The sequence below is a fragment of the Ranitomeya imitator genome, chromosome 3 (genome assembly GCF_032444005.1).
Source record: "Ranitomeya imitator isolate aRanImi1 chromosome 3, aRanImi1.pri, whole genome shotgun sequence".
NCBI lineage: Eukaryota > Metazoa > Chordata > Amphibia > Anura > Dendrobatidae > Ranitomeya > Ranitomeya imitator.
In genome coordinates, this window is record NC_091284.1 from 478,416,203 (window position 1) to 478,443,179 (window position 26,977).

General features: G+C 44.7%; 1 protein-coding gene across 2 annotated transcripts in view; it reads left to right on the forward strand.

Annotated features, from left to right (window-relative positions):
- UPF3A (UPF3A regulator of nonsense mediated mRNA decay) overlaps positions 1-26,977 on the forward strand; it is an 82,130-nt gene that overhangs the window by 44,615 nt on the left and 10,538 nt on the right. For both annotated transcript variants that reach the window (XM_069757536.1, XM_069757537.1), the window contains exons 3-7: positions 770-876; positions 1,750-1,848; positions 6,546-6,656; positions 6,771-6,826; positions 6,917-7,075. In XM_069757536.1, the coding sequence (XP_069613637.1) occupies positions 770-876; positions 1,750-1,848; positions 6,546-6,656; positions 6,771-6,826; positions 6,917-7,075 (532 nt within the window). The remainder of the gene's footprint in view (positions 1-769; positions 877-1,749; positions 1,849-6,545; positions 6,657-6,770; positions 6,827-6,916; positions 7,076-26,977) is intronic.

Here is a 26,977-nt window from a genome sequence, read left to right on the forward strand (position 1 = left end):
CTCCACAAACGGAAGCTCCCAGAGAGAATCAGCCGAAGTACCACTTGTGACCACAGGAGGGAGCTCTGCCACAGAATTCACAACATCTGGCCCTACATTATGACGCTTTTATATGGGATAACATCAACCTAGTGAAAGATTATCTTTTAAAGAGGTTTCTCACACAAGAACACCTATCTGCAAAGTAAATGATAAACGTCTGATTGCTGGGGACTCATCTAGAGCACGAGTATTGAACTTGTGTCTCTTTTCACTTCACCATTGCAGTGAGGAAAGGTTAAAATGGAGTGGTGGCTAAGCATGTGCTCTATTCAACGTCTGTGGGACTGAGAAAAATAGCAAAAAGATCACGGTGCTGGTTGGGGTCTCGGGGATGAGGCCTTCAGTGTTCTCTTAATTTCCTTTCGTGACGCTCTGTAAAATTCCTCCACAACTTGTAAGCACAGTTCTTTACCGACTGGTGAACCTTTGACTGTCTTTGCTTCAGAGAGACTCTGCCTTTCTACCATGCTCTTTTCATACAGTAATATTACTTAGTAAAAAAATGTATCCTCCTGCTGTTTTTTATTAGTATCACTTAATTTTTCAATGTTTTGTTAAGCATGACCACACTTTTTCAGATGTGTTGCTGCCTTGAATTTCCAAATGATTTAATTTTCATATTTTTCATATGAAATGGAGACTTCCAAAAGAGTGCAGGACGATGATCGTTTAATACTGATTCTGGAACAATGCCGATGCATGTACTATACTCTTGTTTTTCTTGTAGTCTATACCCACATCTCTTCTCAAGAGCCTACATCAATTTTAGAAACCCCGAAGACATTGTTCTCTTCAGAGACAGATTTGATGGATTTATATTCATTGACAGCAAAGGTTAGACATGTTCTACTTCTCCTTTACAGTTATATATCCTTGCTTACACTGATATGTACTGTATCATTAGAGATTATTAGTAGAAGAAGCCGCACACCATTCAATGTCAGATATAAGTCAAAGCACAAGAGACATCGAAAATAGTTCTGTTCCGAGCATGCACATTTCAGCACGTTATTTCCCTGTTGTTTCAGTCCATCGTGGTCTCTCCGGACAGTCCATCCAAATGTTCAGTTCTTATTTAGTGGTGTTCTATTAGGGGACATTCACTCGTACAAGTTTTTTTCTTTGTGGACCACAGCAAATCTGAATGCGTGAAAAGCAGATTTTATGTGCACCTCCTGTTATGGGAATTTTTTTTTTAACAATTTCTAATAAAAATTGCTAATACTTGATTTCATTTGTTTTCTTTTTACATGATGAAGTGAATAAGAGAAAACACCACAAAACACAGAGATAAGGGGAAATGACCTATAGTTTCTGACATCTAATCCTTTACATGTAGACTTATTAAAGGGTCTTAAAAGGCTGGAATAATTCCGTCCTTGCTCTGACAACTGGAAGTGGAGCTAAGGAGCCATCCCAGAGCAGCTGAGCTACTGTATGCTGTTTCCCATGTATTTCTATGGGAGTTATGGAAACAGTGCAATTTCTCTTGGCTGTTTCCGTAGCTCCACATGGACACAGTAAGGACAGAGCTATTTCCATCTCCACCATGAAAGGCTGATATGGGTAAAACCCTTTAACATGTCGCTGTCATGTAAATTCAGGGGTTGATATATGAGCCCCTTATCATCTCCACCCTTTGCAGACTAAACTGTATACTGTATTGTGGCCTGCCATGCTAATAACACCTATAATACATTTCCTCAGGTCAGGAGTATCCGGCGGTTGTTGAATTTGCACCTTTTCAGAAAATCTCGAAAAAGAAACTAAAGAAAAAAGACACTAAAGCTGGAAGCATAGCAGATGGTAAGCATTATCCCTTTAATGTACACAGCTGTCTCCTACACCTATACAACTTTAATAATAGAATACCTATTGTACGGGTATACGGGTGTATGATATAATTTAATAGAAAAACAATATTTTCCAGCTCCAATAAAAACATGAATTTATTCAAAACTTCTTAAAATGACATATCCACAAAAGGAAAGAAGAGATGATGGTTTGATGGACTAAGGTGACGCGTTTCGGGCCCTATTCCTGAGTCTTTTATCAAAGCTGCTCTATTGCATGTGAGCAAACATTAAATATATGCATGATTATGTGCACTTTATGGAATTAGGTCTTGTGATCTCCCCTTATGAGGGAGGTATTGAGGGACTCATCACTGCGATATCACATACTAATGTGAACTGCAATGAATATAAGAACAACATTAATGAAAGAAACATAAAAATAAACAGTAAACAATTGAAATGAACGAACAACACAGCGCACAGCAAAGAAGAATCAATAAGATATTTATATATTACTGGTGATGAAACATAACCTCTTCGCACGTATTCAGACCATTGGGAACACAAGTGCCTAAGTTGTACATCCAATAGGCTTCCCTGGTTCGTAAGTGTCTTCCGTGATCTCCTCCCCTGTCCGATTTTCTAACCTTTTCTATGCCAAAAACTTGGAAAGACGCAATTTGCTTATTGTGGTGAGCAATAAAATGTGACGCATATGAAATAGTGCAGTTGGCAACATTATCACTGATATCATCCGTCTTGTGATCCGAAATGCGGACCTTCATTGTTCGTGTTGTGCAGCCAGCATACATTAGATCACAATTAAAACAATTAATAATGTATACTACATTCTTAGTGTTACAGGTATTTTCTATGTAATCTTAGAGCAGCATGATCTACAGGTTAAGAGCCTGACTCCAATGATGTGTCACTTACTAAGCTGGGTGTTGTTGTTTCATTAAAATTAGTTAGTGGTCGGTGCGAGGTTACACAGACCTCAGCATGCTGCATTTGCAGTAGAGTGATTGTATCTTGTATCACAACTGCTGCACCCAGTAAACTAATGATACATAGCTGGAATCAGGGTCTCTGCCTCTAAATCATGTTGTTTTCAGATTACATAGCAAAAACCTGCTGGTAGAATCCATGTAAGCTCATTAAGATCTATGCAAGATGTCAGTGAAAGCAAACATTTACAAAGTAGAAAGACCGTTAAAGGGAATCTGTCGTGTCCGATAATGTTATTAATCTGCAGATATAGGGTTAATCTGAAGGGTAATGGTGTTATGACTATTGTGGAGAATAAACGTGGATTTTCTTCACTACTAATGAATTGATGAATGGGTCCAGGGTACACAGAAGAGTGGTGTATCCTGAGGAAGAAGTGTCTCTACTGCAAAGCTTTTCGATAAGTAAAGTGCTATTTAATACAGTCCTGTGTACCCTGGACCTATTCATCAATTCACCAGCAGCACGGAAAGTCCATGTTTTTTCTCCACAACATTCTCATCTGGTCTGGTGGCCTATGGATCTGCAGCAGCTGAGCATAAACGTATTGGAAACAGTGGTGTGAACACAGCCTTATCAGGTTAGCATAACCTTTATAGAAATGTAACTTTACACTGGATACAACTCTGTTGCGCTCTATGTGCTCCCTAGCTCCTGTCCCAATAGCGTTATGAAAGTGGCGTCCACTGTACTGAATGTGGGAGAAAAGGAACTTTATTCACTGACAGCACTGATGCCCCGCAGAGTCGGCTGTCAGTCAGTGCCGCGGTATGGTTACAGTACAGCTGCTGCTCTGTGCACTGCAAATGCCCAGGCACGCCTGCATGACTGAAAGCCGGCAGATCCTGGGAGGAATAAAGTTAATTTTCTTGATGTAATGACAAAAAATGCATTAATATGTGTGTGTATATATATACATATATATATATACACACATACAGTATATTGTGGGATTTGGCTCCATTCCTATATATATAAAACTAGCTATTGAACCCATTCTATGACCGTGTGGCAAACATTTTTATTGTTACATTTATACAGTCTTAAATAAATGCGCTGACTCTGGCGCAATTTTATAAAAATAATGTACTGCAATGTCAACATAGCAGTGCGCATGCTCCAGCCACATGGATAATGGCGATAGCCGGCGTGTGTGCACTCCTATGTTGACGCTTTAGTAGAATTCTTGAAAAAAAATGATGCCGGAGTCAACGTGTGCGAATCCCGCAATATCAGGCTCCATTTTTCCGAAGTAATGTACAACAACGTCAACATAGCAGTGCACACGTGCCGGCCATAGGCATAATGGCAACTGTCGGCGCGTGTGCACTGCTATGTTGACGTTGTAATACATTTCTTCAATAAAATGGTGCCAGAGTCAACTTGTATGCATCCTGCAATATCAGGCTCCATTTTGTTGAAGACATTGTGTCTGTGAATTCGCATACACAGTGTCTTCAATAAAATGGCACCATTGTGCGTTATGTACACGCGCTGACTCCGGCGCCACAGTGTGCAGGCACCACCTATCCCAGCTTCGGACACAAGGACGTATCCACCGATTATATATATATATATATATATATATATATATATATATATATACGGTATATATATAATGCTAAATAAAGTAAATATTCACAACCCTAAACAGTTATTCAACACCTTCAATTCTCCCCTCCATCCCCCAGCACCTCCTCCCTCTCCACTTATCTCAGCTGAAGACTTTGCCTCATTTTTCAAGCAGAAGATTGATATCATCAGAGACAGTTTTGGTCAACAACCCCCAGAGCCCTTCCTCCCGACTTCCCAGCCCTCCACCTCCAAAACCAACTTCTCCACCATTACAGAAGATCAACTCTCCACTCTACTCTCAAGATCACATCTCACCACCTGTGCACTTGACCCGCTCCCATCCCACTTCATCCCAAACCTCACCACAGTCTTCATCCCAACCCTAACCCATCTCTTCAACCTATCACTAACAACTGGTGTTTTCCCCTCAAGCTTTAAACATGCCTCCATCACACCTATCCTCAAAAAGCCCTCTCTTGACCCATCCTCTGTATCTAGCTATCGCCCTATATCACTTCTCCCTTATGCCTCCAAACTACTGGAACAACACGTCTACCTTGAACTGTCCTCCCATCTCTCTTCTTGCTCCCTCTTTGACCGCTTACAATCTGGCTTCCGGTCACACCATTCCACTGAAACTGCCCTAACTAAGGTCACCAATGACCTCTTAACTGCCAAGAGCAAGCGACACTACTCTGTCCTCCTCCTCCTCGACCTGTCGGCTGCCTTTGACACAGTGGACCATTCCCTATTATTACAGACCCTCTCATCCCTTGGCATCACAGACTTGGCCCTATCCTGGATCTCATTATACCTAACAGACCGTACATTCAGCGACTCCCACTCACACACCACCTCCTCACCTCACCCCTTATCTGTCGGAGTCCCACAAGTTTCAGTCCTAGGGCCCCTGCTCTTCTCCATTTACACCTTTGGCCTGGGACAGCTCATAGAATCTTATGGCTTTCAGTATCATCTCTATGCTGATGACACACAGATCTACATCTCTGGACCAAATATCACCTCCCTACTAACCAGAACCCCTCAATGTCTTCTTCTCCGCTAGATTTCTGAAACTTAACATGGACAAAACAGAATTCATCACCTTTCCCCCATCTCACGCGACCCCCCCAACGTACCTATCCATTACAGTGCATGGCTCCCACTCTCCCCAGTCCCACAAGCTCGCTGCCTCGGGGTAATCCTTGACGCTGATCTCTCCTTCAAACCACATATCCAAGCCCTTTCCACTTCCTGCCGACTTCAACTCAAAAATATTTCACAAATCCGTACATTCCTCAACCAAGAATCTGCAAAAACCCTAGTCCATGCCCTCATCATCTCTCCCCTTGACTACTGCAACCTCCTGCTGTGTGGCCTCCCCTCTAACACTCTCGCACCCCTTCAATCTTTTCTAAACCCTGCTGCCCGACTAATCCACCTGTCCCCCCGCTATTCCCTGGCCTCTCCCCTCTGTTAATCCCTTCACTGGTTCCCCATTGCCCAGAGACTCCACTACAAAACCCTAACCATGACGTACAAAGCCATCCACAACCTGTCTCCTCCATACATCTGTGACCTCGTCTCCTGGTACTTACCTACACGCAACCTCCGATCCTCACAAGATCTCCTTCCCTACTCCCCTCTTATCTCCTCTTCCCACAATCATATACAAGATTTCTCTCGCGTATCACCCCTACTCTGGAACCCTCTACTAAAACACATCAGACTCTCGCCTACTATCGAAACCTACAAAAAGAACCTGAAGACCCACCTCTTCCGACAAGCCTATAACCTGCAGTAACCACCGAGCGACCAAACCGCTGCATGACCAGCTCTATCCTCACCTACTGTATTCTCACCCATCCCTTGTAGATTGTGAGCCTTCGCGGGCAGGGTCCTCACTCCTCCTGTACCAGTTATGACTTGTATTGTTTAAGATTATTGTACTTGTTTTTATTATGTATACCCCTCCTCACATGTAAAGCGCCATGGAATAAATGGCGCTATAACAATAAATAATAATAAAGTAAAGGACTTTTGTAACTACCAAATGTGCGAAGAAACTAGAAATGTTCCTACTAGGACAATGACAACTAAACAAGCATTTTTTTTATTGTACAGATGTGGAATATAAGAAATTTTTGGAGAACTACTGTGCAGAAGAAGAAAAGATTTGTGCAAATCCAGAAACACTATTGGGAGAAATTGAAGCCAAAACAAAGGAGCTGATTGGTGTGTACAGCTCCGTCTATTGCTGTGTGTCTATCTTATGCTGTCATCATGACTAGTTCCATTTCCATTGATGAAGAATACTTTGTATAATATTATTACAATTTTGATTTTCAGCGAGAAGAACGACTCCACTTCTCGACTTCATCAAAAATCGGAAGTTAGAGAAACAGGTATGGTAAAACCCAATGCCAGAGCAGGTGTAATGTAACACAGATTCTTGGGTCACTTCATGTTGGCGGCTTTATGTAACCTTGTTATAGAGAATACGAGAAGAAAAAAGGGAAGAGAGGAGGAGACGGGAGTTGGAAAAAAAGAGATTGAGAGAGGAAGAAAAAAGGAAAAGGCGAGAGGAAGAAAGGCGTAAACGGAAAGAAGCAGACAAGCAAAAGAAATTGTGTGAAAAAGAAATACGTATAAAGGTAGCAATATATCTTCTTCTGTGTAATTTCATGAATAATACGTAGAACATAGATTTATAGGCGCCAATTCAGCAAACAGTATTTGTCAGAATTTTACTGTAAAACTGATATTTTGCAAAAGTGTTTTCGTAAAAAAAAAAAGACTTTTGGAATATTTATGCCAGTCCCGGCAAGATCCACCACCTCATTACAGGGGATCAAAAGTAATTGGGCAAATTATCTTTATCATAAATAAAATGTTTATTTTTAATACTTCGTACAAAATCCTTTGCAGAAATTGATTGCCTGAAGTCTGGAAGCCATGGATGAAAGCAAACGCTAGGTTTCCTACATTGTGATGCTAAACCAGGCCTTTACTGAAGCTGGCTTCAGTTATTGCTTATTTGTGGGTCTTACTGCCTTTAAGGGGTAATCCCGTCTCCAAGATCCTATCCCAATATGTAATAGTTGAAATAATAACAAAGTTAGCAAATACCTCCAATTTGAAATGTAGTATAATTCTTCTGATTCACTAGGTTGCTTACTGTTGTGAATTCTGTGTCAGAGCTCCCTCCTGTGGTCACAAGTGGTACTTCGGCTGATTCTCTCTGGGAGCTTCCGTTTGTGGAGGAAAGTGGTACTGCGGCTTCTGAGTTTCCTCCCTCAGGTGATCTGGTGAGGTCGTTAGGTGCTTCTCTACTTAACTCCACCTAATGCTTTGATCCATGCTTCCTGTCAATGTTCCAGTGTTGGACTTGTTTTTCCCTGGATCATTCCTGTGGCCTGCTGCTCTGCATGGCTAGGTTCTTCTTTGCTATTTGTTTGCTATTTTTTTCTGTCCAGCTTGTCTAATTGTTTTGCTGGAAGCTCTGGGACGCAAAGGGTGTACCTCCGTGCCGTTAGTTCGGTACGGAGGGTCTTTTTGCCCCCTTTGCGTGGTTTTCTTTGGGGTTTTGTGTAGACCGCAAAGTTATCTTTCCTGTCCTCGCTCTGTTGGGAAAGTCGGGCCTCACTTTGCTGAATCTATTTCATCCCTACGTTTGTCCTTTCATCTTAACTTACAGTCATTATATGTGGGGGGCTGCCTTTTCCTTTGGGGTATTTCTCTGAGGCAAGGTAGGCTTATTTTCTATCTTCAGGCTAGTTAGTTTCTCAGGCTGTGCCGAGTTGCATAGGCAGAGTTAGGCGCAATCCACGGCTGCCTCTAGTGTTGTTTGGAGAGGATTAGGGATTGCGGTCTGCAGAGTTCCCACGTCTCAGAGCTCGTTCTATTATTTTGGGTTATTGTCAGATCACTGTATGTGCTCTGACCGCTATGTCCATTGTGATACTGAATTGCCTATCACAACAGTACAGGAAGCCAAAAGTGCTAATGATTCTCAATAGAGGGAAAAAAGAGGTTCTGAGACCATTTTTTTTTCTTTGCACTGTGTTTTGCCTTTTTTTTCTCCTAGACATTTGGGTGGTTCAGGACACAGGTGTAGCAATGGACATTAAAGGTCTGTCTTCATGTGTGGATCAGCTCACGGCAAGAGTTCAAAATATTCAAGATTTTGTAGTTCAGAATTCTTTGTTAGAACCGAGAATTCCTATTCCAGATTTGTTTTTTGGAGATAGAACTAAATTTCTGAGTTTCAAAAATAATTGTAAACTATTTCTGGCTTTGAAACCTCGCTCCTCTGGTGACCCAGTTCAACAGGTTAGGATCGTCATTTCTTTTTTGCGTGGCGACCCTCAGGACTGGGCATTTTCTCTTGCGTCAGGAGATCCTGCATTAAGTAATATCGATGTGTTTTTCCTGGCGCTTGGATTGCTGTACGATGAGCCTAATTCAGTGGATCAGGCAGAAAAAAATTTGCTGGCTCTTTGTCAGGCTCAGGATGAGATAGAGGTATATTGCCAGAAATTTAGAAAGTGGTCCGTGCTCACTCAATGGAATGAATCTGCGCTGGCAGCTATATTCAGAAAGGGTCTCTCTGAAACCCTTAAGGATGTCATGGTGGGATTTCCTATGCCTGCTGGTTTGAATGAGTCTATGTCTTTGGCCATTCAGATCGGTCGACGCTTGCGTGAGCGTAAATCTGTGCACCATTTGGCGGTATTACCTGAGATTAAACCTGAGCCTATGCAGTGTGATAGGACTATGACCAGAGTTGAACGGCAAGAACACAGACGTCTGAATGGGCTGTGTTTCTACTGTGGTGATTCCACTCATGCTATCTCTGATTGTCCTAAGCGCACTAAGCGGTTCGCCAAGTCTGCCACCATTGGTACAGTACAGTCAAAATTTCTTCTGTCCGTTACCTTGATCTGCTCTTTGTCATCGTATTCTGTCATGGCGTTTGTGGATTCAGGCGCTGCCCTGAATTTGATGGACTTGGAATATGCTAAGCGTTGTGGGTTTTTCTTGGAGCCCTTGCAGTGTCCTATTCCATTGAGAGGAATTGATGCTACGCCTTTGGCCAAGAATAAGCCTCAATACTGGACCCAGCTGACCATGTGCATGGCTCCTGCACATCAGGAGGTTATTCGCTTTCTAGTGTTGCATAATCTGCATGATGTGGTCGTGTTGGGGTTGCCATGGCTACAAGCCCATAATCCAGTATTGGATTGGAAATCCATGTCGGTGTCCAGCTGGGGTTGTCAGGGGGTACATGGTGATGTTCCATTTCTGTCAATTTCGTCATCCACCCCCTCTGAGGTTCCAGAGTTCTTGTCTGATTACCGGGATGTATTTGATGAGCCCAAGTCCGATGCCCTACCTCTGCATAGGGATTGTGATTGTGCTATCAATTTGATTCCTGGTAGTAAATTCCCAAAAGGTCGACTGTTTAATTTATCCGTGCCTGAGCACACCGCTATGCGCAGTTATGTGAAGGAATCCCTGGAGAAGGGGCATATTCGCCCATCATCGTCGCCATTAGGAGCAGGGTTCTTTTTTGTAGCCAAGAAGGATGGTTCGCTGAGACCTTGTATAGATTACCGCCTTCTTAATAAGATCACTGTTAAATTTCAGTACCCCTTGCCATTGTTATCTGATTTGTTTACTCGGATTAAGGGGGCTAGTTGGTTCACCAAGATAGATCTTCGTGGTGCGTATAATCTGGTGCGAATCCGGCGAGGCGATGAATGGAAAACTGCATTTAATACGCCCGAGGGTCATTTTCAGTATCTAGTGATGCCATTCGGACTTGCCAATGCTCCATCAGTGTTTCAGTCCTTTATGCATGACATCTTCCGAGAGTACCTGGATAAATTCCTGATTGTGTACTTGGATGACATTTTGATCTTCTCGGATGATTGGGAGTCTCATGTGAAGCAGGTCAGAACGGTTTTTCAGGTCCTGTGTGCTAATTCTTTGTTTGTGAAGGGATCAAAGTGTCTCTTTGGTGTGCAGAAGGTTTCATTTTTGGGGTTCATCTTTTCCCCTTCTACTATCGAGATGGATCCTGTTAAGGTCCAAGCCATCCATGATTGGACTCAGCCGACATCTCTGAAAATTCTGCAAAAGTTCCTGGGCTTTGCTAATTTTTATCGTCGCTTCATCTGCAATTTTTCTAGTATTGCTAAACCATTGACCGATTTGACCAAGAAGGGTGCTGATGTGGTCAATTGGTCTTCTGCTGCTGTGGAAGCTTTTCAAGAGTTGAAGCGTCGTTTTTCTTCTGCCCCTGTGTTGTGTCAACCAGATGTTTCTCTTCCGTTCCAGGTCGAGGTTGATGCTTCTGAGATTGGAGCAGGGGCTGTTTTGTCGCAGAGAGGTTCTGATTGCTCAGTGATGAAACCATGCGCTTTTTTTTCCAGGAAGTTTTCGCCTGCTGAGCGAAATTATGATGTGGGCAACCGAGAGTTGCTGGCCATGAAGTGGGCATTCGAGGAGTGGCGTCATTGGCTTGAAGGAGCTAAGCATCGCGTGGTGGTATTGACTGATCATAAGAACTTGACTTATCTCGAGTCTGCTAAGCGTTTGAATCCTAGACAGGCTCGTTGGTCGCTGTTTTTTGCCCGTTTTGACTTTGTGATTTCGTACCTTCCGGGCTCTAAAAATGTGAAGGCAGATGCTCTGTCTAGGAGTTTTGTGCCCGACTCTCCGGGTTTATCTGAGCCGGCGGGTATCCTCAAGGAAGGAGTAATTGTGTCTGCCATCTCCCCTGATTTGCGGCGGGTGCTGCAAAAATTTCAGGCTAATAAACCTGATCGTTGTCCAGCGGAGAAACTGTTTGTCCCTGATAGGTGGACCAATAAAGTTATCTCTGAGGTTCATTGTTCGGTGTTGGCTGGTCATCCTGGAATCTTTGGTACCAGAGAGTTAGTGGCTAGATCCTTTTGGTGGCCATCTCTGTCGCGGGATGTGCGTACTTTTGTGCAGTCCTGTGGGATTTGTGCTCGGGCTAAGCCCTGCTGTTCTCGTGCCAGTGGGTTGCTTTTGCCCTTGCTGGTCCCGAAGAGGCCTTGGACACATATCTCTATGGATTTTATTTCAGATCTTCCCGTTTCTCAAAAGATGTCAGTCATTTGGGTGGTCTGTGATCGCTTTTCTAAGATGGTCCATCTGGTACCCTTGTCTAAATTGCCTTCCTCCTCTGATTTGGTGCCATTGTTCTTCCAGCATGTGGTTCGTTTGCATGGCATTCCAGAGAATATCGTTTCTGACAGAGGTTCCCAGTTTGTTTCGAGGTTTTGGCGAGCCTTTTGTGGTAGGATGGGCATTGACTTGTCTTTTTCCTCGGCTTTTCATCCTCAGACTAATGGCCAGACCGAACGAACCAATCAGACCTTGGAAACCTATCTGAGATGCTTTGTTTCTGCCGATCAGGATGACTGGTTGTCCTTTTTTCCTTTGGCTGAGTTCGCCCTTAATAATCGGGCCAGCTCGGCTACTTTGGTTTCGCCATTTTTCTGCAATTCTGGGTTCCATCCTCGTTTCTCTTCAGGACAGGTTGAGTCTTCGGACTGTCCTGGTGTGGATACTGTGGTGGACAGGTTGCAGCAGATTTGGACTCATGTAGTGGACAATTTGACCTTGTCCCAGGAGAAGGCTCAACGTTTCGCTAATCGCAGATGCCGTGTGGGTCCCCGACTTCGTGTTGGGGATCTGGTTTGGTTATCTTCTCGTCATATTCCTATGAAGGTTTCCTCTCCTAAGTTTAAACCTCGTTTCATTGGTCCGTATAGGATTTCTGAGGTTCTTAATCCTGTGTCTTTTCGTCTGACCCTCCCAGATTCTTTTTCCATACATAACGTATTCCATAGGTCATTGTTGCGGAGATACATGGCACCTATGGTTCCATCTGTTGACCCTCCTGCCCCGGTTTTGGTGGAGGGGGAATTGGAGTATATTGTGGAGAAGATTTTGGATTCTCGTGTTTCAAGACGGAAACTCCAGTATCTGGTTAAATGGAAGGGTTATGCTCAGGAAGATAATTCCTGGATTTTTGCCTCTGATGTCCATGCTCCCGATCTTGTTTGTGCCTTTCATGTGGCTCATCCTGGTCGGCCTGGGGGCTCTCGTGAGGGTTCGGTGACCCCTCCTCAAGGGGGGGTACTGTTGTGAATTCTGTGGCAGAGCTCCCTCCTGTGGTCACAAGTGGTACTTCGGCTGATTCTCTCTGGGAGCTTCCGTTTGTGGAGGAAAGTGGTACTGCGGCTTCTGAGTTTCCTCCCTCAGGTGATCTGGTGAGGTCGTTAGGTGCTTCTCTACTTAACTCCACCTAATGCTTTGATCCATGCTTCCTGTCAATGTTCCAGTGTTGGACTTGTTTTTCCCTGGATCATTCCTGTGGCCTGCTGCTCTGCATGGCTAGGTTCTTCTTGCTATTTGTTTGCTATTTTTTCTGTCCAGCTTGTCTAATTGTTTTGCTGGAAGCTCTGGGACGCAAAGGGTGTACCTCCGTGCCGTTAGTTCGGTACGGAGGGTCTTTTGCCCCCTTTGCGTGGTTTTCTTTGGGGTTTTGTGTAGACCGCAAAGTTATCTTTCCTGTCCTCGCTCTGTTGGGAAGGTCGGGCCTCACTTTGCTGAATCTATTTCATCCCTACGTTTGTCCTTTCATCTTAACTCACAGTCATTATATGTGGGGGGCTGCCTTTTCCTTTGGGGTATTTCTCTGAGGCAAGGTAGGCTTATTTTCTATCTTCAGGCTAGTTAGTTTCTCAGGCTGTGCCGAGTTGCATAAGCAGAGTTAGGCGCAATCCACGGCTGCCTCTAGTGTTGTTTGGAGAGGATTAGGGATTGCGGTCTGCAGAGTTCCCACGTCTCAGAGCTCGTTCTATTATTTTGGGTTATTGTCAGATCACTGTATGTGCTCTGACCGCTATGTCCATTGTGATACTAAATTGCCTATCACAACAGCTTTCCCCATGTGCAGGGCATTGCAGTAGCTTAGGTATCCATTGTTACAACTAGGGTTGAACGAAACGGATCAGTCATTTTCATAAGTCGCCGACTTTTGGCAAAGTCGGGTTTCATGAAACCCGACCCGATCCCTGTGTGGGGTCGGCCACGCGGTACGCGACTTTCGCACCAAAGTCGCGTTTCAATGACGCGAAAAGCGCCATTTATCAGTCAATGGAGGTGGACGCAGAGTGTGGGCAGCGTGATGACATAGGTCTCAGTCCCCACCATCTTAGAGAAGGGCATTACAGTGATTGGCTTGCTTTCTGCGGCGTCACAGGGGCTATAAAGGGGAGTTCCCGCCGACCGCCTTCTTACTGCTGCTGATCTGAGCCTAGGGAGAGGTTGCTGCCGCTTCGTCAGAAGCAGGGATAGCGTTAGGCAGGGTACATTAACCCCCAAACCGCTTGTGCTGTAGCGATTTCCACTGTCCAACACCACCTTTTGTTTGCAGGGACAGTGGAGGCTACATTTTTTTTTCCTCAGCGCTGTACCTCATTGGGCTGCCCTAGAAGTCTCCCTGATAGCTGCATTGCTGTTTGTACGCCGCTGTGCAAACCAACTGCTTTTTTCAAAGCACAAATCCTGTTGCTCCTTCCTTTATGCACAGCTATCTTGTTTGTTTGTCCACACTTTTGACTTTTTTGTGCAGCAGTCCACTCCTTGTTATTGCTGCCTGCCATACTTTGCTGAGATTACTGCAGGGAGATAGTAATTGTAGGACAGTCCCTTTTTAATTTATTTTTTTCGTTATATCTCTTCAAGCCACTATCTGCCACAGAAAATATACTCTAATACAGTGGCCCAGATTTATTCACTAGTCTCCCTGAAGAAAAAAAAAAGGGGTGCAGATTAAAATTGGCAAATCTGCATCAGTGGCAGTCCTGTGTGTGGCATCTGTGTCTCATTTTGTGTCACAGAAAACCTAGTGTGTAACACTGGTCCTGATTTCTTGACAATTCTCCCACAATAAAGTTACAAAAAAAGAGTGGGAGATTAAGATTGGCATTTCTGCCTCAGTGCCAGTCCTGTGTGTGGCATCTGTCTCTCATTTTGTGCCACAGAAAACATACAGTCTAACAGTGGGCCTGATTTCTTGCCAATTCTCCCATAAATAAAAAAAAAATAGTGGGAGATTAAGATTGGCAATTCTGCCTCAGTGCCAGTCGTGTGTGTGGCATCTGTCTTTAATTTTGTGCCACAGAAAACCTAGTGTGTAATACTGGGCCAGATTTTTTTTTAAATTCTCCCAGGAAAAAAAAAAATAGTGGGAGATTAAGATTGGCAATTCTGCCTCAGTGCCAGTCGTGTGTGTGGCATCTGTCTTTTATTTTGTGCCACAGAAAATCTAGTGTGTAATACTGGGCCAGATTTTTTTTTAAATTCTCCCAGGAAAAAAAAAATAGTGGGAGATTAAGATTGGCAATTCTGCCTCAGTGCCAGTCGTGTGTGTGGCATCTGTCTTTTATTTTGTGCCACAGAAAACCTAGTGTGTAATACTGGGCCAGATTTTTTTTAAATTCTCCCAGAAAAAAAAAAATAGTGGGAGATTAAGATTGGCCATTCTGCCTCTGTGCCAGTCCTGTGTGTGGCATCTGTCTCTCATTTTGTGCCACAGAAAACTTAGTGTGTAACACTGGGCCTGATTTCTTGACAATTCTCCCACAATAAAGTTACAAATAATGTGGGAGATTAAGATTGGCATTTCTGCCTCAGTGCCAGTCCTGTGTGTGGTATCTGTCTCATTTTGTGCCACAGAAAACATACAGTCTAACAGTGGGCCTGATTTCTTGCCAATTCTCCCATAAATAAAAAAAAATAGTGGGAGATTAAGATTGGCAATTCTGCCTCAGTGCCAGTCGTGTGTGTGGCATCTGTCTTTTATTTTGTGCCACAGAAAACCTAGTGTGTAATACTGGGCCAGATTTTTTTTAAATTCTCCCAGAAAAAAAAATAGTGGGAGATTAAGATTGGCAATTCTGCCTCACTGCCAGTCGTGTGTGGCATCTGTCTTTAATTTTGTGCCACAGAAAACCTAGTGTGAAATACTGGGCCTGATTTTTTTTAAATTCTCCCAGAAAAAAAAAATAGTTGGAGATTGAGATTGGCAATTCTGCCTCAGTGCCAGTCGTGTGTGTGGCATCTGTCTTTAATTTTGTGCCACAGAAAACCTAGTGTGTAATACTGGGCCAGATTTTTTTAAAATTCTCCCAGAAAAAAAATAGTGGGAGATTAAGATTGGCAATTCTGCCTCAGTGCCAGTCGTGTGTGTGGCATCTGTCTTTAATTTTGTGCCACAGAAAACCTAGTGTGTAATACTCGGCCAGATTTTTTTAAATTCTCCCAGAAAAAAAAAATAGTGGGAGATTAAGATTGGCCATTCTGCCTCTGTGTCAGTCCTGTGTGTGGCATCTCTCTCTCATTTTGTGCCACAGAAAACCTAGTGTGTAACACTGGGCCTAATTTCTTGACAATTCTCCCACAATAAAGTTACAAAAAAAGTGGGAGATTAAGATTGGCATTTCTGCCTCAGTGCCAGTCCTGTGTGCGGCATCTGTCTCTCATTTTGTGCCACAGAAAACATACAGTCTAACAGTGGGCCTGATTTCTTGCCAATTCTCCCATAAATAAAAAAAAATAGTGGGAGATTAAGATTGGCAATTCTGCCTCAGTGCCAGTCATGTGTGTGGCATCTGTCTTTAATTTTGTGCCACAGAAAACCTAGTGTGTAATACTGGGCCAGATTTTTTTTTAAATTCTCCCAGGGAAAAAAAAAAAGTGGGAGATTAGGATTGGCATTTCTGCCTCAGTGCCAGTCCTGTGTGTGCCATCAGTCTCTCATTTTGTGCCACATTAAACCTAGTGTGTAACACTGGGCCAGATTTTTTTACAATTGTCCCAGAAAAGAAAAAAATTGTGGGAGATTAAGATTGGCAATTCTGCCTCAGTGCCAGTCGTGTGCGTAGCATCTGTCTTTTATTTTGTGCCACAGAAAACCTAGTGTGTAATACTGGGCCAGATTTTTTTTAAATTCTCCCAGAAAAAAAAAAAAGTGGGAGATTAAGATTGGCATTTCTGCCTCAGTGCCAGTCGTGTGTGTGGCATCTGTCTTTAATTTTGTGCCACAGAAAACCTAGTGTGTAACTCTGGACCAGATTTATTTTAAATTCTCCCAGGAAAAAAAAATAGTGGGAGATTAAGATTGGCATTTCTGCCTCAGTGCCAGTCCTGTGTGTGGCATCTGTCTCTCCTTTTGTGCCACAGAAAACATACAGTCTAACAGTGGGCCTGATTTCTTGCCAATTCTCCAATAAATAAAAAAAAAAATAGTGGGAGATTAAGATTGGCAATTCTGCCTCAGTGCCAGTCATGTGTGTGACATCTGTCTTTCATTTTATGCCACAGAACATATACTGTATAAGAGTGGGCCACATTTCTTCAATATTCTCCCAGAAAAAAATAAAAAGGGGGAGATTTTTATTGGTAGTGTCTGCATCTGCGTCAGTCCTGTTAGTGGCATATCTGTCTGCCACTGAAGCTGTGTACTGTTATACATCGGGTCTGATTTTCCCTGCAGTCTCACCCACCTATAAAGGGATATATAAATCCAACAGAAGTTTGAGTTCACCTTGTAACTGGTTTTACAGTAACAAATACCGTTAGTTTGGTTACGTTTTTCAAACAAAGAGGAAGTCTGGTGGAAGAGGTCATGGCCGTGAGCTGTCATTGCCAGCTGGTAATGATGGTAGTGGTGGTGGAGCATCAGGTGGTCGTGGGAAAAGCAATATAGCACCTAAGTCTCGAGTTGTTGAGCCAGGTTCGTCGTCTGGCTACACAAGGCCTCGAACGCTCCCTTTTCTGGGAGTAGGAAAACCGCTTTTAAAGCCGGAGCAGCAAGAACAAGTTTTGGCTTTCCTTGCTGACTCAGCCTCTAGCTCTTTCGCCTCCTCTTCTGAAACTGCTAAATGTAAAAGCAGCGCGTCGTTAGTGGATGTTCACGGTCAGGGACAAGTCGCTTCCTTGTCCTCTTCACCAAGAACAGAGAAGGATGCGTCAGCCGACACAACGGGTTACTCCATGGAACTCTTTACACATACCGTTCCTGGGTTAGAAAGTGAAATAGTTAACAAGCCATGCCCATTACAAGTTGAATCGGACATGGAGTGCATAGATGCACAGCCACAGCCAGATTACTATGCTGTTCCTTTGACTCAGACCAGAACATTGCCCTCGCAGTGTACTGATCCAGAATCAGACCCTGATGAGACTATGGTGCCCCGTCACGAACGCTATACCACCGGCTTACACGGTGACACAGACGAAGTTGCACACGAGATAGAAGAGGAGGTCATAGATGACCCAGTTGTTGACCCCGATTGGCAGCCATTGGGGGAACAGGGTGCAGGCAGCAGTAGCTCTGAAGCGGAGGAGGAGGAGCCGCAGCAGGCATCAATATCGCAACAGGTTCCATCTGCCAGGCCCGTATCTGGCCAAAAACGCGTGGCAAAACCAAAACCAGTTGTAGGACAGCGTGGCCATCCGGTTAAAGAAGCTCAGTCTGCAATGCCTGAAAAGGTATCCGATAGTAGAAAGAGTGCAGTCTGGCATTTTTTTAAACAACATCCAAATGATCAGCGCAAAGTCATCTGTCAAAAATGTTCAACTACCTTAAGCAGAGGTCAGAATCTTAAAAGTCTAAATACAAGTTGCATGCGTAGACATTTAACCACCATGCATTTGCAAGCCTGGACTAACTACCAAACGTCCCTTAAGGTTGTAGCACCCTCAGCCAATGAAGCTAGTCAGCAACGCTACATCCCTTCCCTCACTGTAAGCCCACCATTTCCCGCACCACCTGCAGTAAATGTGCAGGTTTCGTCGCCAGGCCAAAGCAGTCAGGGAATCACCAGGTTCGTGGTAGGAAACACTGCATGTAGGGCACCAGCAAGAATACCATCTCCAACCCTCTCACAGTCTGCCATGTCCACCGGCACCCCCGCTAGTTCCACGATCTGCAGCTCTCCAGTCCAGCTCACCCTACATGAGACTCTCGAAAGGAAAAGGAAGTACTCATCCTCGCATCCGCGTACACAGGGTTTGAACGCCCACATTGCTAGACTAATCTCGTTAGAGATGATCCCCTACCGGTTAGTTGAAAGCAAAGCTTTCAAAGCCCTGATGGACTACGCTGTACCACGCTACTAGCTACCCAGTTGACACTTCTTTTCGAGAAAAGCCATCCCAGCCCTCCACCAGCATGTAAAAGACCGCATCGTCCATGCACTCAGGCAATCTGTGAGTACAAAGGTGCACCTGGCAACAGATGCATGGATCAGTAGGCATGGCCAGGGATGTTATGTCTCCATCACGGCACACTGGGTTAATGTGGTGGATGCAGGGTCCACAGGGGACAGCAATATTGGGACACTTCTGCCTAGCCCACGGTCTAGGAAACAGTTGGCTGTAGGCGTTCGCCCCCCGTCCTCCTCCTTCTCGTCCTCCTGCAGAAGCGAGAGCTCGTCTACAGACCGCAGTCGCACGAGCACTCCATCCGCAGCTGCCACTGTTGCACACGAGGTGTCCCATTATGGGACAGCTAGTGGCAAGCGTCAGCAGGCTGTATTGGCAATGAAGTGATTGGGCAACAACAGACACACCGCGGAAGTTCTGTCCGAGCTCTTGCAGCAAGAAACTCAGTCCTGGCTGGGCAGTGTACATCTTGAGGCAGGCAAGGTAGTGAGTGATAATGGAAGGAATTTTATGGCTGCCATAGCCCTTTCACAACTGAAACACATTCCTTGCCTGGCTCACACCTTAAACCTGGTTGCGCAGTGCTTCCTGAAAAGTTATCCAGGGTTACCCGACCTGCTCCTCAAAGTGCGCAGACTTTGCTCGCATATTCGCCGTTCGCCTGTACACTCCAGCCGTATGCAGAACCATCAGCGGTTTTTGAACCTTCCCCAGCATCACCTAATCATCGACGTTGCAACAAGGTGGAACTCCACACTGCACATGCTTCAGAGACTGTGCGAACAGAGGCGTTCTGTTATGTATTTGTGGGAGGATACACATACACGGGCAGGCAGTTGGATGGCAGACATGGAGTTGTCAGGTGTGCAGTGGTCGAAGGTACAAGACCTGTGTCAAGTCCTTCAGTGTTTTGAGGAATGCACATGGCTGGTTAGTGCAGACAACGCCATAATAAGCATGAGCATCCCCCTAATGCGTCTGCTGATGCAAAGTTTGACGCACATAAAGGAGCAGGCGTCTGCAGCTGAGGAAGAGGGAAGCCTTGATGACAGTCAGCCATTGTCTGGTCAGGGCAGTCTACAGGACGAGGTAGCGGGCGAAGAGGAAGAGGACGAGGAGGATGATGGGGATGAGTATTTTTTGAATGAGGAAGCTTCTCCGGGGCCAATAGAAACTGGTGGCGTTGCAAGGCCGGGTTCAGGTTTTTTGAGGGAGACAAGTGACATAGATTTGCCTGAAACTGCCCCTCAACCCAGCACAAGCGCAGATTTGACAACTGGAACTTTGGCCCACATGGCGGATTATGCCTTACATATCCTCAAAAGGGACCCACGCATTATTAAAATGATGACCGATGATGATTACTGGTTGGCCTGCGTCCTTGATCCTCGCTATAAAGGCAAATTGCAAAATATCATGCCACATGAGAACCTCGAACAAATATTAGCAACCAAACAAGCAACTCTTGTAGACCGTTTGATTCAGGCATTACCAGCACACAGCGCCGGTGATGGTTCTCACACGAGCTGCAGGGGGCAAGAGGTGTTAGAGGTGCACAAATCAGAAGTGGCGTTGGACAGAGGGGTTTTCTGACCAGGTTGTGGAGTGATTTCGCAATGAGCGCAGACAGGACAGGTACTGCAGCATCAATTCAAAGTGACAGGAGACAACATTTGTCCAGTATGGTTACTAACTATTTTTCATCCCTTATCGATGTTCTCCCTCAACCTTCATTCCCATTTGATTACTGGGCATTCAAAATAGACACCTGGCCTGAATTGGCAGAATATGCATTGCAGGAGCTTGCTTGCCCAGCAGCTAGTGTGCTATCAGAAAGAGTATTCAGTGCTGCTGGTTCAATATTGACCGAAAAAGGACTCGTCTGGCTACCCAAAATGTTGATGATCTAACCTTCATTAAAATGAACCACTCATGGATTTCTAATTATTTTGCCCCACCTTTCCCGGCTGACACCTAGCTTTCCTATAAAAAGTTCTTGCTTGTGGACTGGTCTCGCCACTTGGCGCAAGCACCCGTGAGAGTGCCGTTTGTCTGAAGATGTGGGTGTGCCCACTTTTGGTTGATGGCACTGCCACTGGGTCCCTCATAGTACAATAATGTGTCTCCGGCGGTGGTGGTGCGCACCCAACGTCAGACACACCGTTGTAACATGAGGGGCCCTGGGCCTGTACCGCTGGCCGCAAGAGAGTTCCCCCCCAGCTCAAACAGTGCTCTACCACTTGCAAAATTATCTCTCACAGCTCCACCAATGTTTAGTCTATGCGCTGACATCCCTCAATGCCTGGCACTGACAATACCAATTTGTTGACATGTATGATGCTAGTTAAAATAGTCTGGGTCAGTATCCTATATTGACACCAGTAAATACTTAGCGCCAAATTACTATGTCTGAAACTCAGCAGCGGAGCCCACTGTACCTAAGTATGCCACCCTTTTTTTGTTGGGTTTTGTTGTTTTGCGAGACATTAACATCTATTTTTTTTTGGGAGTACTAACTGTGTCAGACACTCCTTCCAATCGTCCTCCGCTGACCACACCAATGCTGCCTGTGTACCTCTGCCACATAATTGAAGGTGCTTTGAGCCTATTTTTTTTTTATTTTAGGCCTACTAAGTGTGTCTGCGGTCCCTCCTTCAAATTGTCCTCCGCTGACCACACCAATGCTGCCTATGTACCCCTGCCACATAATCGAAGGTGCTTTGAGCCTATTTTTTTAAATTTTAGGCCTACTAAGTGTGTCTGCGGTCCCTCCTTCAAATTGTCCTCCCCTGACCACACCAATGCTGCCTGTGTACCCCTGCAAGATAATTCAAACTGCTTTGAGCCTATTTTTTAAAATGTTAGGCCTACTAAGTGTGTCTGCGGTCCCTCCTTCCAATTGTCCTCCACTGAGCACACCAATGCAGACCGTGTACCCATGTAACCTTTTTTAAACCTGCGTTGAGCCAACTTTGTGGTGTAAGGCCTACTAACAGTGTCTGGCAGCACCACTCAATACAGCTGTCCTCTTTAAAAAAATACCTGCAATTATCAGGTTTTCAACCTATCGGAATTTTACAACTGCAGTGGGGCTACTAGTTTGGTTGGGGCCTACTAACAGTGTCTGCCGCTCCAAGGTGTTCTCCTGGTTGCCTCTCCCTTGCTTCTATCTTGAAGCTCTTGTTAAGTAGTTGTTGAAACAACACTGCATTAGGCCTATAAGTTGGGTCTGGGTTCTACAAACGGTGTCTGCCGCTCCTTGCTGTTCTCCAGGTTGCCACAAAATCGAAACTGCATAGAACCTGTTTTGTTATTTTAGGCTTACTAAGTCTGTCTGTGGTCCCTCCTTCCAATAGTCCTCCACTGACCACACCAATGCTGCGTGTGTACCCCTGGAACCTATTTTAAAGTGCATAGAGCCTTGTGGTGAATTCTGTGGTCAAGCTCCCTCCTGTGGTCATGAGTGGTACTTCGGCTGGTTCTGTCTATGAACTTCCTCTGGTGGATGTGAGTGGGGCTGCGGCTTCTGAGTTTCCTTCCTCAGGTGACGAGGTTAAGTCGTTAGGTGCTGCTCTATTTAACTCCACCTAGTTCTTTGTTCCTGGCCTCCAGTCAATGTTCCAGTATTGGTCTTGCTTTCTCCTGGATCGTTCTTGTGGCCTGTCTGCCCTGCATAAGCTAAGTTCTACTTGTGTTACTTTTGTTTGCTATTTTTTCTGTCCAGCTTGCTATATTGGTTTTTCTTGCTTGCTGGAAGCTCTGAGACGCAGAGGGAGCACCTCCGTACCGTTAGTCGGTGCGGAGGGTCTTTTTGCCCCCTCTGTGTGGTTGTTTGTAGGTTTTTGTGCTGACCACAAAGCTATCTTTCCTATCCTCGGTCTATTCAGTAAGTCGGGCCTCACTTTGCTAAAATCTATTTCATCCTTGTGTTTGTATTTTCATCTTAACTCACAGTCATTATATGTGGGGGGCTGCCTTTTCCTTTGGGGAATTTCTCTGAGGCAAGGTAGGCTTATTTTTCTATCTTCAGGGCTAGCTAGTTTCTCAGGCTGTGCCCGAGGCGTCTAGGTCTGGTCAGGAACGCTCCACGGCTACCTTTAGTGTGGTATGATAGGATTAGGAATTGTGGTCAGCAGAGTTCCCACGTCTCAGAGCTCGTCCTATGTGATTAGCAACTATCAGGTCATTTTCTGTGCTCGTAACCACCAGGTCCATTGTGGTTCTGAATCACCTGTTCATAACAGAGCCTATTTTGTTATTTTAGGCCTACTAAGTCTGTCTGCGGTCCCTCCTTCCAATAGTCCTCAACTGACCACACCAATGCTGCCTGTGTACCCCTGGAACCTATTTAAAAGTGCATAGAGCCTACTGTTTTTATTTTAGGCCTACTAAGTGTTTCTGCGGTCCCTCCTTCCAATTGTCCTCCACTGAGCACACCAATGCAGATCGTGTACCCATGTAACCTTTTTTAAACCTGCGTCGAGCCAAATTTGTGGTGTAAGGCCTACTAACAGTGTCTGGCAGCGCCACTCAATACAGCTGTCCTCTTTAAAAAAAAATACCTGCAATTATCAGGTTTTCAGCCTATCGGAATTTTACAACTGCAGAAGGGGCTACTAGTTTGGTTGGGGCCTACTAACAGTGTCTGCCGCTCCAAGGTGTTCTCCTGGTTGCCTTTCCTAAACTTCTATCTTCAGGCTCTTGTTAAATAGTTGTTAAATGGAACAACTGCATTTGGCCTACTAGTTGGGTTGGGGCCTACTAACGGTGTCTGCCGCTCCTTGCTGTTCTCCTGGTTTCCTGTCCTGAACGTCCATTTTCAGTCTCTCGTTAAGTAGTTGTTATTAGTTAATATTACACAGAATTTGGCCAGTAGTGTGGTTGGGGCCTACTAACAGTGTATGCCGCTCCGTGCTGTTCTCCTGGTTTCCTGTCCTGAAATTCCATTTTCAGGCTCTCGTTAAGTAGTTGTTGAAACAACACTGCATTAGGCCTACAAGTTGGGTCTTGGTTGTAGAGACGGTGTCTTCCGCTCCAAGGTGTTCTCCAGGTTGTCTCTCCCTAGCTTCTATCTTCAAGCTCTCGTTAAGTAGTTGTTGAAACAACACTGCATTAGGCCTACAAGTTGGGTCTTGGTTGTAGAGACGGTGTCTGCCGCTCCAAGGTGTTCTCCAGGTTGCCTCTCCCTAGCTTCTATCTTGAAGCTCTTGTTAAGTAGTTGTTGAAACAACACTGCATTAGGCCTACAAGTTGGGTCTGGGTTCTACAAACGGTGTCTTCCGCTCCAAGGTGTTCTCCAGGTTGCCACATAATCGAAGCTGCATAGAGCCTATTTTGTTATTTTAGGCCTACTAAGTCTGTCTGTGGTCCCTCCTTCCAATAGTCCTCCACTGACCACACCAATGCTGCGTGTGTACCCCTGGAACCTATTTTAAAGTGCATAGAGCCTATTTTGTTATTTTAGGCCTACTAAGTCTGTCTGCGGTCCCTCCTTCCAATAGTCCTCGACTGACCACACCAATGCTGCCTGTGTACCCCTGGAACCTATTTAAAAGTGCATAGAGCCTACTGTTTTTATTTTAGGCCTACTAAGTGTTTCTGCGGTCCCTCCTTCCAATTGTCCTCCACTGAGCACACCAATGCAGACCGTGTACCCATGTAATTTTTTTTAAACCTGCGTCGAGCCAAATTTGTGGTGTAAGGCCTACTAACAGTGTCTGGCAGCGCCACTCAATACAGCTGTCCTCTTTAAAAAAAATACCTGCAATTATCAGGTTTTCAGCCTATCGGAATTTTACAACTGCAGTGGGGCTACTAGTTTGGTTGTGACCTACTAACAGTGTCTGCCGCTCCAAGGTGTTCTCCTGGTTGCCTTTCCTGAGCCTCTATCTTCAGGCTCTTGTTAAATAGTTGTTAAATGGAACAACTGCATTTGGCCTACTAGTTGGGTTGGGGCCTACTAACGGTGTCTGCCGCTCCTTGCTGTTCTCCTGGTTTCCTGTCCTGAAATTCCATTTTCAGGCTCTCGTTAAGTAGTTGTTAATATTACACTGCATTTGGACTACTAGTTGGGTTGGGGCCTACTAACGGTGTATGCCGCTCCATGCTGTTCTCCTGGTTTCCTGTCCTGAACTTCCATTTTCAGGCTCTCGTTAAGTAGTTGTTATTAGTTAATATTACACAGAATTTGGCCTACTAGTGTGGTTGGGGCCTACTAACGGTGTATGCCGCTCCGTGCTGTTCTCCTGGTTTCCTGTCCTGAAATTCCATTTTCAGGCTCTCGTTAAGTAGTTGTTGAAACAACACTGCATTAGGCCTACAAGTTGGGTCTTGGTTGTAGAGACGGTGTCTGCCGCTCCAAGGTGTTCTCCAGGTTGCCTCTCCCTAGCTTCTTTCTTCAAGCTCTCGTTAAGTAATTATTGAAACAACACTGCATTAGGCCTAAAAGTTGGGTCTGGGATGTAGAGACGGTGTCTGCCGCTCCAAGGTGTTCTCCAGGTTGCCTCTCCCTAGCTTCTATCTTCAAGCTCTCGTTAAGTAGTTGTTGAAACAACACTGCATTAGGCCTACAAGTTGGGTCTGGGTTGTAGAGACGGTGTCTGCCACTCCAAGGTGTTCTCCAGGTTGCCTCTCCCTAGCTTCTATCTTCAAGCTCTCGTTAAGTAGTTGTTGAAACAACACTGCATTAGGCCTACAAGTTGGGTCTGGGTTCTACAAATGGCGTCTTCCGCTCCAAGGTGTTCTGCAGGTTTCCTTTCCCTAGCTTCTATCTTCAGGCGCTCGTTAAATTGTTTTTAATATAACACTGCATTTGGCCTACTTGTTTTGTTGGCCCTACTAACGGTGTCTGCCGCTCCTTGATGTTCTCCTACACTGAACAAACCAGTGCCGCCTGTTTACTTCTGTTACCATTTAGCCTACTTACTGATTTGGGCCTACTCACTGTGTCAGCCTCTCATTACAGTTGTCTCACGGTATTCACGGTGGAAAATGAAATGCTAGGTAAAATCCCAAGAAACAATGAAAACCCTATATTAAGGGTCACCAATCTAACCCAAGAAGAGGTGCGAAACCGGCTAAATAAGATCAAAATAGATAAATCTCCGGGTCCGGATGGCATACACCCACGAGTACTAAGAGAACTAAGTAATGTAATAGATAAACCATTATTTCTTATTTTTACGGACTCTATAGCGACAGGGTCTGTTCCGCAGGAATGGCGCATAGCAAATGTGGTGCCAATATTCAAAAAGGGCTCTAAAAGTGAACCTGGAAATTATAGGCCAGTAAGTCTAACCTCTATTGTTGGTAAAATATTTGAAGGGTTTCTGAGGGATGTTATTCTGGATTATCTCAATGAGAATAACTGTTTAACTCGATATCAGCATGGGTTTATGAGAAATCGCTCCTGTCAAACCAATCTAATCAGTTTTTATGAAGAGGTAAGCTATAGGCTGGACCACGGTGAGTCATTGGACGTGGTATATCTCGATTTTTCCAAAGCGTTTGATACCGTGCCGCACAAGAGGTTGGTACACAAAATGAGAATGCTTGGTCTGGGGGAAAATGTGTGTAAATGGGTTAGTAACTGGCTTAGTGATAGAAAGCAGAGGGTGGTTATAAATGGTATAGTCTCTAACTGGGTCGCTGTGACCAGTGGGGTACCGCAGGGGTCAGTATTGGGACCTGTTCTCTTCAACATATTCATTAATGATCTGGTAGAAGGTTTACACAGTAAAATATCGATATTTGCAGATGATACAAAACTATGTAAAGCAGTTAATACAAGAGAAGATAGTATTCTGCTACAGATGGATCTGGATAAGTTGGAAACTTGGGCTGAAAGGTGGCAGATGAGGTTTAACAATGATAAATGTAAGGTTATACACATGGGAAGAAGGAATCAATATCACCATTACACACTGAATGGGAAACCACTGGGTAAATCTGACAGGGAGAAGGACTTGGGGATCCTAGTTAATGATAAACTTACCTGGAGCAGCCAGTGCCAGGCAGCAGCTGCCAAGGCAAACAGGATCATGGGGTGCATTAAAAGAGGTCTGGATACACATGATGAGAGCATTATACTGCCTCTGTACAAATCCCTAGTTAGACCGCACATGGAGTACTGTGTCCAGTTTTGGGCACCGGTGCTCAGGAAGGATATAATGGAACTAGAGAGAGTACAAAGGAGGGCAACAAAATTAATAAAGGGGATGGGAGAACTACAATACCCAGATAGATTAGCGAAATTAGGATTATTTAGTCTAGAAAAAAGACGA